Source organism: Balaenoptera musculus, chromosome 18 (assembly GCF_009873245.2).
Source record: "Balaenoptera musculus isolate JJ_BM4_2016_0621 chromosome 18, mBalMus1.pri.v3, whole genome shotgun sequence".
Classification (NCBI taxonomy): Eukaryota; Metazoa; Chordata; class Mammalia; order Artiodactyla; family Balaenopteridae; genus Balaenoptera; species Balaenoptera musculus.
Genome location: NC_045802.1, coordinates 25759739 through 25772456, shown reverse-complemented (window position 1 = coordinate 25772456; position 12718 = coordinate 25759739). Strand labels below are relative to the sequence as shown.

At 37.2% G+C, this 12718-nt stretch overlaps 1 protein-coding gene across 2 annotated transcripts in view; it reads left to right on the top strand.

The window, feature by feature from the left end:
- WBP4 (WW domain binding protein 4) overlaps positions 1 to 11143 on the top strand; it is a 33784-nt gene extending 22641 nt beyond the window's left edge. For both annotated transcript variants that reach the window (XM_036831316.1, XM_036831317.1), the window contains exon 10: positions 8824 to 11143. In XM_036831316.1, the coding sequence (XP_036687211.1) occupies positions 8824 to 9034 (211 nt within the window). In that variant the 3' untranslated portion in view covers positions 9035 to 11143. The remainder of the gene's footprint in view (positions 1 to 8823) is intronic.
- Positions 11144 to 12718: the final 1575 nt, after the last annotated feature.

The following is a 12718-nucleotide window of genomic DNA, read 5'->3' as shown; positions in this document are numbered from 1 at the left end:
GGGAATTTCCTGTATTTTTATTTTGTATCCTGCAAATTTACTGAATTTATTGAGTAGTTCCAACAGTTTGCTGGAGGGGGAGGGGGGCAGGGGGAGTCTTTAGGGTTTTCTATATATAAGATCATCTTATCTACAAAGAGAGATAATTTTACTTCCTTTCCAATTTGGATGCCTTTTTTTTTCTTGCCTGACTGATCTGGCTAGGACTTCCAATACTATGTTGAATAGGAGTGGCAAGAGTGGGCACCCTTGTCCTGTTTCCAATCACAGAGAGAAGGCTTTCAGTCTTTCACCATTGAGTATGATATTGGCTGTAGATTTGTCATATATGGCTGTGATGTTCCTTCTATTCCCAATTGGTTGAGTATTTTTATCATGAAATGATGTTGTATTTTGTCAAATGCGTTTTCTGCATCTGTTGAGATAAGATTTTTATCTTTCAGTTTCAATCAATATCCATTGATTTGCAAATGTTGAACCATCTGTCCTTACATCTCAGGGATAAATCTCACTTGATCATGGTGTATGATCCTTTTAACGTGCTGTTCAATTCAGTTTGCTAATATTTTGTTGAGAATTTTTGCATCTATATTTATTGAGGATATTGGTCTATAGTTTTCTTTCCTTGTAGTGTCCTTATCTGGCTTGGGTATCAGGGTAATGCCAGCCTCCTGTAATGAGTTTGGGAATATTCTCTTCTTTTCTGTTTTTTGGAAGAGTTTGAGGAGGATTGACATTAATTATTCTTTAAATGTTTTATAGAATTCTCCAGTGAAACCATCTGGTCCTGGCCTTTTTTGTGTTGGGAGGTTTTTAATTATTGGTTCAGTATCCTTCCTTGTTACTGATCTGTTCAGATTTTCTGTTTATCACAATTCATTTGGTAGGTTGTATGTTTCTAGGAATGTATTCGTTTCTTCTAGGTTATCCAATTTGTTGGTATATAATTGTTCATAGTAGTCTCTTTCAATCCTTTTTATTTCTGTGGTATCAGTCTAATGTTTCCTCTTTCATTTCTGAATTTGAGTCTTCTCTTTTTTTCTTAGTCTAGGTAAAAGTTTGTCAAATTTGTTTTTCTATTCAATAAACCAGCTTTTAGGTTTCTTATCTTTCCTATTCTTGTCTGTATTTCATTTATTTCTGCTCTGATCTTTGTTATTTCCCTCCTTCTGCTACCTTGGGCTTAGTTTGTTCTTCTAGTTCCTTGAGGTGTAAAGTTAGGTTGTTTTTTTTAGATCTATCTCTTTCTTAATGTAGGCATTTATCAGTATAAACTTGCCTCTTCGAATTGCTTTTGCAGCATCCTGTAGGATTCGGTATATTGTGTTTCCATTTTCATTTGTTTGAAGATATTTTTTGAGTTCCTTTGATTTCTTTTTTGTCCCATTAACTGTTCAGGAGTGTGTTAACTTCCATATATTTGTGAATTTTCCATCTTTCCTCCTGTTATTGATTTCTGGTTTTTTACCATTTTGGTCAGAAAAAATACCTGGTATGATTTCAGTCTTCTCAAATTTGCCAAGATTTATTTTGTGACCTATTATGTGATCTGTCCTGGAGAATGTTCTGTGTGTGCTTGAAAAGAATGTGTATTCTGCTGCTGTTGGACGGAATGTTCTCTATATGTCTGTAAGGTCCATTTGGTTTAAAGTATTGTTCAAGTCCGATGTTTCCGTGTTGATTTTCTCTCTGGATGATGTATCCATTGTTGAAAGTGGTTTATTTAAGGCTTCTGCTGTTACTGTGTTGTTGTCTATTTCTCCCTTCATACCTGTTAGTTTTTGCTTAATATACTTCAGTGTTGGGCACATATATATTTAAGGTTGTTACATCTTCCTGATGAATTGACCCCCTTATCATTATATAATGACTTTCTTTGTCTCTTGTTACCATTTTAGGCTTAAAGTTTATTTTGTCTGATATAAATAATAGTTACCCCTGCCCTCTTTTGGTTTCTGTTTGCATGGAATATCTTTTTCCATTCCTTAACTTTGAGCTTATGTGTGTCTTTAAATCTGAAGTGAGTCTCTAGCAGGCAGCATATAGTTGGTTCTTGTGTTTTTATCCATCCACCACTCTGTACCTTTTGATTGGAGAATTAAATCTATTTACATTTAGATTAATATACTTAAGGACTTACTGATGCCATCTTATTGGTTTTTGGCAGTTTTGTAGTTCCCTTTTTCCTTTTTTTCTCTCTTGCTGCCTTCCTTTTTGAATTGATGAGTTTCCATAGTGGTATGCTTTTATTTCCTTCTCTTTATCTTTTGTGAATCTATTTTAGGTTTTTGCTCTGTAATTACCATGCTGCTTATATGAAAGATCATATATATATGACAGTCTATTTTATGCTAATAACAACTTTGGTTGAATACAAAAAGTACCTTTTCACTTGCCCCCCCATTAATGTTTTATTGAAGCGTAGTTGACTTACAGTATTATTTTGATGTCACAATTTACATCTTTATATATTGTGTATACATTAACAAATTGTTTTAGCTATAGCTATTTTTAATACCTTTGTCTTCTAACCTTTATACTAGAGTTAAATAGTTAACACACCACCATATTACATTATTAAACTGTTTTGTATCTGACTCTGTGCTTACCTTTACCATTGTTTTGTGTGTTTTCATGTTGGTAATTAGCAACCTTTCAGCATTTCTTATAAGGCACTTTTAGTGATGATGAATACCCTCAGCGTTTTTTTTTTGTTTTTTGGGGGAAAGTCTTTATCTCACCTTCATTTCTGAAGGACGGTTTAGTTTGGTAAAGTATTTTTGGTTAGCTTTTTTTTTTTTTCTTTCAGCACTTTGAATGTATCATCCTGGTCTCCACTGAAATATCTGCTGATAGCCTTATGAAATTCCCTTGTATGAGAGAAATTCTTTTTTCTTGCTGCTTTTAAAATTCTTTGATTTTTAGACAGGTTTAGTAAAATGTGTCTTGGAAAAGATCTTTTTGGATTGAAATTTTGAGGTGACCTACTAACTTCAACTTGGACCCACAAATCTCTCCCCACATTTTGCAAGTTTTCAGCCATTGTTTCTTTTTTTCTTTTTTTTTTTTTTTTTTGGCCACACTATGCGGCTTGCAGGATCTTAGCTCCCCAATCAGGTATTGAACCTGCGCCCTCGGTAGTGAAAGCACAGATTCCTAACCACTGATGCACCAGGGAATTCCTTCAGCCATTATTTCTTTAAATAATCTTTCTGCCCCTTTTTCCCTCTCTTTGTCTTCTGAGACTCCAAGGATGCATACATTATTTCTCTTGATTGTGTCCCAAAAGCCCCATAGGGTTTCTTCATCCTTTTCACTCTTTTTTTCTCCTCTGACTACAGAATTTCAAATGATCTGTCTTCAAACTCACTGATTTTTCTGCTTGGTCTAGTCTGCTGTTGAAGCGCTCTATTGAATGCTACAGTTCAGTCATTGTACTATTCAGCTCCAGAATTTGTTTGGTTCTTTCTTATGTTTTTTATCTCTTTGTTGAATTTCTCATTTTGTTCTTCTGTTGTTTTCCTGATATCATTAAATCGTTTGCCTGTATTCTCTTACAGTTCTCAATGCATCTGTAGAACAGTTTTTTTGAATTCTTTGTTGGATAGTTCCTGGTCTCAATTTCTTTGGGCTAGTTACTGGAGGTTACTGTATTCCTTTGGTAGAGACATTTTTCCCTGATTCTTGGTGAACCTAGCAGCCTTGTGTAGGTGTCTACACATTTGAAAAAGGAATAACCTCTTGTAGACTTTATAGACTAATGTCAGTATGGGAAAACTCCCACCTGCAGGTGGGGCACACTGGAGCAGGTCTGGTGGTACCAGGCGCCAAGGGGGCATGTGGCAGCAGTGGGTCTGGGGAAGGGGGCTGGTTATCGCTTTAGCTCAGGTCACTAGAATCCAACAACTGTGTGGTTCTTGGCAAACACTGCAGGGGTTCCACAGTGGCTGCAAGGGCTGTTGGGGTCCTCAGCAGCACTTCCAGGTCCAGCAGCTAGAGACCAGGACAGGCAGTGGTGGTGGCCGGCTCTGGTGGTGAGCATACACTTGGCTGCGGGGCCAGCTACAGTTGCCTGTGTATGTAGTGGTCGGGGCCAGTTGCAGACACACAGTAGTAGGGGCCAGGCAGGCAGCAAGGGCCAGAGTCAACTACACGTTCACTGACAGCTTCAGGGACCCTGGCTGTCGGGGTGCTTTCCCATGGCTGCACAATCTCCCCCTGAGGGTAAGCACTGCAGTAGAGGCTGGTGATGGGTGTCAGGGCAGCACCATGAAAGTGCAGAGCTGGTGGGGCTAGCCCCAAGCATGCAAAGGGCAGTGGGGTCAGCCATGGGAGTCTAGGCTGCCATCTTGCACGGAGGCCTGAGCTGACTGCAGTGTGGTTCCCGGGCTCTGGCAGTAGCAAGGGCAAAGGGACTGAGGCAGCTGACATAAGTGAAAGCTAACAGCTCTGCAGCACAGTACCTGGTGAAATCTGCAGGGCATCTGCAGCAGCTGTGATGTCTGTTGGTTCTTTCTTCAGTGGCAAAAGCTGCTTTGTCTGTCTGTAGAGCAGGTCACTGTGAACTGCAATCAATCACTCCCACTGCATCGCTGTTCTTGGTAGTCCCTGATTTTTGTCCTCGTTCCTAGCAGTCTCTGTAGGTCTCACCTTCGCCGTTGTGGGTGGAGTGAAACCTGAGCAGGACCTTCGTGCAGTGTCCCAAAAGGTTGCATCAGCTGGTCACCCACCCACTCTTCTTTTCATGTTGAGGGGAACTCTTTCCAACTGGGAGGTTTCCTCTTGTCTCTTGAGTGGTGTCAGCTCGGGGGATGGGATGATGCAGGCAAAGTGAAGTTGTCTTTCTTATCTTCTTTTGCAATTATTCTTATGGTATTTTGTTCCACTGTGTTGCTTAAATTTCGTAAATGGACTTCGGAGCTCTCCTAGAGCTGTTTTTCTTCATGGATAGCTATCTAATTGTTGATCATTTTGTGGGAATGAAGATTGGGGTCTCCACTAAAAGCTTTTTAAATTTGTTTTTCCTTAATGAATCAGCTCTTATTTTTAACTGTGTATTTTATTACATATCCATTTATTAATGGAGTTTCTGTTTCTTAATTTCTACTTTTGTAATTTTCTTCCCCTGACTTTTCTTAAGTTTCTTTGTGTTTGTTCTTTCTTCAGGTGAACACTTAAGACTATTGACAGGAGGTGAGGAAGGGGTCTGTTCTTATTTCTTAATGAAAATAGTCAAAGCTGTATTGTCCCTTAATATAATTCTGTCCATATATCACATAAACTTTGGGTGATGATTCCTTGATTTCATTGTTTTTGGAACAATTTAATATTGTGTTTTTGCTTACTCTTTTGACTTGGTGGTTTTCCAAAAGGACTTATTTTTCAATCTCTACATAGGTGGAAGTTTTTTGGGTTTTTTTCCACCTTTATTACATTGTGTTCAGGTATTATAACCTTTACAATTTTTACATTTTGAATTTGGAAATGACCGTGGTTTTGAGGAAGTGTTTATGTAATTATTTTTTTGTAACTGTTCTAAAGTTATTTGAAAAGAAGGTATATTCTCTGTAAGATATTTTATTTGCAGACTCTTTTCTTTCAAATACAAACTTCTTTTCCTCTGATTATGTCACAAGGGTATATATCCTACTTCACTGCCACTTCTGTTAGCTTCCACTTAGGAATTCCCTAGGACCATGATTTCAAAAATGGACTCTTTTTCCATTTTATCTCTCCCCGTAATCCCACTTAAGAAGTAATACTATGACTCGGGCTTCCCTGGTGGCGCAGTGGTTGGGAGTCTGCCTGCGAATGCAGGGGACACGGGTTCGGGCCCTGGTCTGGGAGGATCCCACATGCCGCGGAGCAGCCGGGCCCGTGAGCCTGCGCGTCTGGAGCCTGTGCTCCGCAACAAGAGAGGCCGCGATACTGAGAGGCCCGCGCACCGCGATGAAGAGTGGCCCCCGCTTGCCGCAACTAGAGAGGGCCCTGGCACGGAAACGAAGACCCAACATAGCAACCAATCAATCAATTAAATAAATCTTAAAAAAAAAACAAAAAACAAAAAAACTTGGCATTCCTCAGAAAAATATATACACATTTAATGTTGCTACTATTCCAATCCCCAAGTAAAGATTTGCTCCTTTAAAAAAAAAAAAAGAAGTAATACTATGACTTGATCACTTTATCAAAATACAACACAAAACACCAAGATTGTGAAATTAAATGAGTCTCTCATGGATTTTCTTGGACAGAGATTCATTTGTCCAGCGACCAAACCCTATTGTTCTTCATTACTCAAATCTTTCTCTGCTTGGCTAATGGAATTTCTTAGTTTCACCCAGAAGCAGAGTGGTCTAGGGGGAAGAATATAGGTTTTAGATCAACACAGGCCTGGGTTTTAATCCAAGTAATATTACTACCATAACAGTTTAGTTGACCAAGTTATTTAACTTCTCTCTAAGCCTCAGTTTCCACTCCTGTAAAAACATAAAAATACAAAGCCAAGAATGAATACCCCATCAACTTCAGGGGCTACTAGCCTTCTTGGAAAGCACCATTGTTGGCAATTTAAGGGAAAATAGGGAAGTAGGAAAAGCAAACAAAAATGGCATTTAACATATATTTTTAATACAATAAAGTTTGGAAGGCATCTCTATTCAAAACAAATCAGATTTAAGACCTGTTCCAGTGAGAATTCCTATTTCTTGCATCCCCTCATCAGATTTTGAGGAAATGTTATATAACATCATGATCTACTAAGATAGCTTCTTCCTCAAGTTTTATATTATATAAAATAGTTTTTGGTTTTGGTTTTTCTAGTTTTGAACTATCCATTACTGATTTGAAATTTTCTTTGTTCTTATATTCTTTGTACTTATATTCTCCTTTATTTTGTTTTTTGCAATCCTAGCAAATCTCCTAACTATTGTTACATTTTTAAAAATTATTACAATGCTTAGAGACCTCTTTTTTAAACCTGTTTTTTTACCCATGTATATATAGGATGGAACATAAAAAGATCTCTCAATTCTACCACCATAGACCTTTCTACATGGTCTGTGTGAGAGGGAACCAAATTTGTTATCATGTACTTTTAAGATAATTGAAGTGAATAGCATATATTAAATTTAAATTCTAAGCAAACACATAAAAATCATGTTATCTCTAAACTGCAGTTGTCAAGAGCCGTAGTTGATGAGAAATCAGTGAATGTCTCTGACTTTTGTCTCTGCTTTCCTCTGACTTGACTGCCTTTCTCACAGGCTCTCCCCACTTGGTAGCAAAGCTTTAGGCTTATATCATACTTACAGTTAGAGATCCCAGCAAAAAAGAGCTGCTGCTTTGTGAGTTCCAACAGTGGTCCTGCTTAGCTTTCATCACATACCCACTGAGCTAACCACTGTGAATTCTGACTGGACATGAACTGAATTAAGCTCAAAACTCAGAAGGGAGAAGAGGTGGTTCCCAAAAGGGAAAAAAAGTTAAAAGGAGTTGTAGTGCTAAAAAAGACACTAACTAGAAGACTCCAAATAAAAAGAGAATATTTCTATTCCAAGTGCCTAGTGCATTGTCTGGTTTATAGTAGACATTCACTATAGCTGCTGTCATTAGAGTTAACTACTACTGTAGATGTACCATAACCTTTCAAACTTCTCCTGGCCTCCAGGAAAGGGTTTTCTCCCTTTATTTCCAAGAATCAAGATGAATGACTACATTACCTGGGTTCTTCTGAGATTGAGGAGTGTAGATCTGTACTAATCTTCACTCTTCTTAGATGGGGTTTCTCAACTCTTAATATCTGGGACTTCTAACATTTAACTCATACCTTTACTTTTTATTCCCTTTTCTCTACTGTCATCACTCTTCCTTTCATGCCGAGCAGGTAATCTTTTGGTTTCAAGTGATAGAAACTTGAGTTACCTTAAATTAAAAAAAGAGGTTATTAGTTCAAAGATTCCCAGAAAGGTTCTACCTGCAAATTGTAGGAGGGGTAGGAATTGAGCCTCACGAATGATTGGAACCAGGCCTGAAACACTGGCAGGGTTCTCCATCTCCCATCCTGCTTCTCTTTGCATGCCAGCCTCATTCTCTATCTCTGCAGAACTCCTTTCTCTAAGTAGGAGGATATATGGTTCCCAACAGGTTTTATATTCTTGGCCACTAGAGCATTAAACATAATGGTCTTTCTGGTCCATGTTCAAAAAGCTCATGGGCGGGACTGATGGGTATGGTGTGACTTACTTGCTCCTTCACAAACCAGTTGACTATGTAGACGGTAGGGTACTATGATAGGTTCATATTAATTAGGTACTGAGCTCTGGACTAGTTGTCTGATTATTCATACTAACCAAGTGGATAGTTGAAGGGCTAGTGCTAGAAAAGAGGTGCTAGGCAAACAGTCTCACGGAGTCTGCTACACCAGAACGTTGAGATTCCATGGTTTTTGTCTTGTGCTGTGTAAGCCTCCAGAGTCCTTGTCAGTCCACGGCAAAATCCGTTTCCAAAGATACTTCTCATTTATCCACCTGCGTAACTTATACTGCTAATCATAAGTACAAGCATTTCCTTCAGTGATACACCCAACAGGAACAAAAGAATAGATGGGACTTTTCCTCATGTGTCCATAAACAGGTGCTCAGTGTCTTAAATAATATTATAAAATCAGTATTTTAAAATAGTTTCCCACTCCAAAATAACCAGCTTCTAACTTCTATTATTATCATTAGGAAGATGACCTTGAGGCTTTGGTGGGCTCACACATGAGGTGAAAGTTTATCTTACTCTGTCAAATAATGGTTCTATTTTTACTTTCTGTTCCAGTGAGGAGGTAGATTTGGAACTTCCAAGCACTGAAAATGAATATGTATCAACTTCAGAGGCTGATGTTGGTGGGGAACCCAAAGTGGTTTTTAAAGAAAAAACAGTCACTTCTCTTGGAGTCGTGGCAGATGGAGTGGCCCCAGTCTTCAAAAAGAGAAGAACTGAAAATGGAAAATCTAGAAATTTAAGGCAACGAGGTGATGATCAATAACTGTAAAAAAAGCTTCTTGTACAGGCTTTTTGGACAGAATGGAGACTATACATCTTAAACGCTCCTCTCTGTTTATTTTACAGTACTTAAATGCTAAAAATTTAGACTTATTCTAAATGTAAAATAAATCTTTTTTCATGTGAAATTGATTTTTGTTCCTAAAATGGAAGCCTACCACATCGCATTGTAATACAGTGTATTATGTTCAGTGTCTAAAAGTTGCTAATTATGTCATAAGATGCTATGTATCTGTTATTTAAAACATGGAAAAGAAAGGCCTCTATTCCATTCTTACTCATATGAACATACTTGTACTGCACTGAAAATGCATTACTTTTGCATGTGGACATTATCCAAGAAATAATAATTAGACCACATAAGAGAAGATTCACAGCCCGTGATGAGTCAGTCCTGAGGATCCTGTCAGAAGAACTGATGTAGAAAGTGTATGCATATGGGCTTACTTTATTCAATTTAACGTCAAGGGCCAAGAACCAGGACTGCAGCTCAGGTCGTGCTTAATATGGAATGAAAATCGAACCAGAGGTAGAAGGGTGTATCATCTGCCTGGTTCAGTGCAAAGCAACAACCACTGCTTAAGCATTTTCACCGTGAGCCAGGCACTGTGCTAGGCACTGGAGATGTAAAGGTGAGCAAGACATACCTCTGTTCTTCACGACTTCTCATTCTGACGGAGTCCTTTTTTCCCGTCATGTACTCTGTGTAGTGGCCTTATATGTACTGGAAAATATTTTTTAGGGTTTATTTGAAACTGTGTAGATGAAGTCTTGAACAAAAATAGCAAGGTTTCTGACTTCAGTAAAAGGTTTTGGTGTTCCTTTAGACAAAGTGGAAATTTCCCATTTCCTGGTGAAATTTCTTAAAAAGTGGCATTTTCTTATTTAATCCATTTGAAGTAGGTACCTTCCCTTTATTATTCCAAATTCTTAAAATTATATTTTTTATAAATTGTACAGTAGTTAACATTTGGTAGTATTTGTCTTTTTAAGGTTACTAGTGTATATAGTAAGAAAATTATAGCTTATTAAAAACTTTATGAAAGAGTAAATTAAATATTGTTATTTTTTTTCTTCTAATACTGATCAGCGTCAACTTAGTATTGGTGAGATAGATAGTATTTGGAGACTTGTCTTTATATTGGTTCAGTATACTTACTTGGCTATTTCACGAATGTATAGTGTTATAGAGAAGTATTTTACATTCTCCAAGCCCATTTGTCATCTAGCTAATAAGCAGTGCATTTTGGTGCTTGACTCTCCTCAATTGGAAAAGATAATAAGATATAAATGGAGTACTGCTATATTTTACCCACATATTTAGCTCATACAAAATAAACAAATTTGAGGACATTTTTAAAACCACACCTCATTATGTAAAGTGTTTCTCTTTGATGCATTCTTTACATTATCTCCTTTACCTTTGTAACAAGGCAGTATTCTCAGAAGTTTAAAGGCAATTCACCTTAAACTGAAACTGGTTTTAAGGATTGCTCAGAAAAGACTCTTGACAAACACAAAAATTTTAGTAAATCAAATCATGAAAAATAATACTTTTCTATTTGCTTTGAAAGAATAAGTAGAGAATATACCAGCTTCAATTACTGGATTTTTGCAGAAGTTAAATATTTGATATCATGTCTACCATTACCTTTCTATTATATTGTTTTGCCTATATTTATTTTTGTATAGTTAGGAGATTATCAAGTCACTGTATTTTTATTATATATAAAAAAATCTAAACAGTAGAGAAATAAGTGTTTAAAAAAAAGTCCCAGTAATCTCTGACCCCTCCCCCATGGCCACTGTGGGGTTTTTTTTTGTTTTGTTTTTGTTTTTTTTTCACTAAGCATGTTAATATTGTGGGTATATGTGGATAACCCTTATGACACCTGGATCTATGAGGTCTGCTTTCTGGATGAAATCGTATTCAAAGAAGCATAATCCAAACAGTCAAAAGTAGTTTTTGTTTTTTAATGCAATTTTTATAAATTCTGAAAACTGTACTGGGGGAAACAACCAGATTTGTAAGCATTGAAAAACTGTAATAATTAAAATAGTATGGTACTTGCTCACGCATACATAAACTAGAGTTTGTTTCTGGTTGTCTGTTATTGTACCAGCACCACACTGGTTTCATTATTGTGTTTTCATAGTATGTTTTAACATCTGGTGAAGCAGATACCCTCATAGTACCTTTCTGTTTAAAAATGTTCATATCTATTCATTATTTCAAGTTGCCACCTCTGCCTTCCCCCAAAAACTCTGTGATCCCATACCACACCTACTAAGTTGGTAATAACTGCCATAATTGTTTTTGACATTGATTCTTCTCATCTATCAACATTGTCCTTTCAGTTAGTTTTTTTATGTCTCTCTAAAGTTGTGTAGTTTTCTCTCTAATGGGCCCTATATGTTTCTTAAAATGTAAGCTTTCTGAGGGTGCCCACATCATAAGTACATGGCATATTGTAAGCAGTTAATATTTTTTAGTGAATGAATGAGAAAATAGAAGGAAAAGAGCAAAAAAAAGAAATACAGATGACTCAAAACTACAACTGGATGTCATTTTTCACCAGATTACCAAACATCAATTTGTTAACGTTGGTGAAGTTGTGAGAAAATAGGTGATCTTGTACACTGTTAAAGTATATGCATTAATCTTTTAACTTTTTCTGTACTTTATTATGTTTTTACATCTTAAAAAGTTTGCAGGCTGAGAGACTGCTTCTCCCAAGGTTAGCCCTTGGAACAAAGGGCTTGCCCAGGAGCACATCTTTCACATACAAACCAGCCAATTCCAAGTCTGTGGCCCCAACCACCTCCTTATCTAATTCTCATACACCAATCAAATATTCCCTCTGCCCTAAAATCATCCCAGGGCCAGCTACCAGGCAACTAGAGGCCACTTCTGTAGCCCAAAGCCCACTTGAATTGTTCAGACTAGCCAGTCCTAAACTGTTTACTCTGCCCTACCTCGCCTCTTCCAAACAAACTCTGATAAAGACATTGGCCTAGACTTTCCCCTTGCTCCCATCTTCTGCCCAAATCTGGTGTTTCCCCTGTAGCCCTGAGTGGCACATGATCACCTCCTGTCTGAGATCTGTGAGTATAATAAACTTCCTCCTCCCAAGCCTCATTCTTGTCTCTTGTGGCCACACCTACTTTTACCATGCCATATCCAACACGTACATTTGTAGAACAGTACACATGGATACAACCTCTAATAGAGAAAGTTTTCAAAATATCAAAATTTAAAAGCACATGTCTATTAACTGGGTAATTCCGCTTCCAGAAATTTATTATAGGTACTCTCACACATGTTAGAAATGACAGGTATAAGGCTAATCTAATATTACTTCTAAATAAGCAATTTGAAAAAACCTTAGGGTCTATCAATATAAAACTTAAATCGGTTGCATTTCTTTATACTAACAATGAAATTCAGAAAGGGAAAGTAAAAAAAAATCCCTTTTAAAATCACATCAGAAAAAAAGGAAAATACTTAGGAATAAACCTGACCAAGGAGGTGAAAGACTTACAAGCTGAGAACTATAAAACATTAATAAAGGAAATTGAAGGTGATTTAAGAAATGGAAAAATATCCCATGCTCTTGAATGGGAAGAATTAATATTGTTAAAATGGACATACTACCCAAAGCAATCT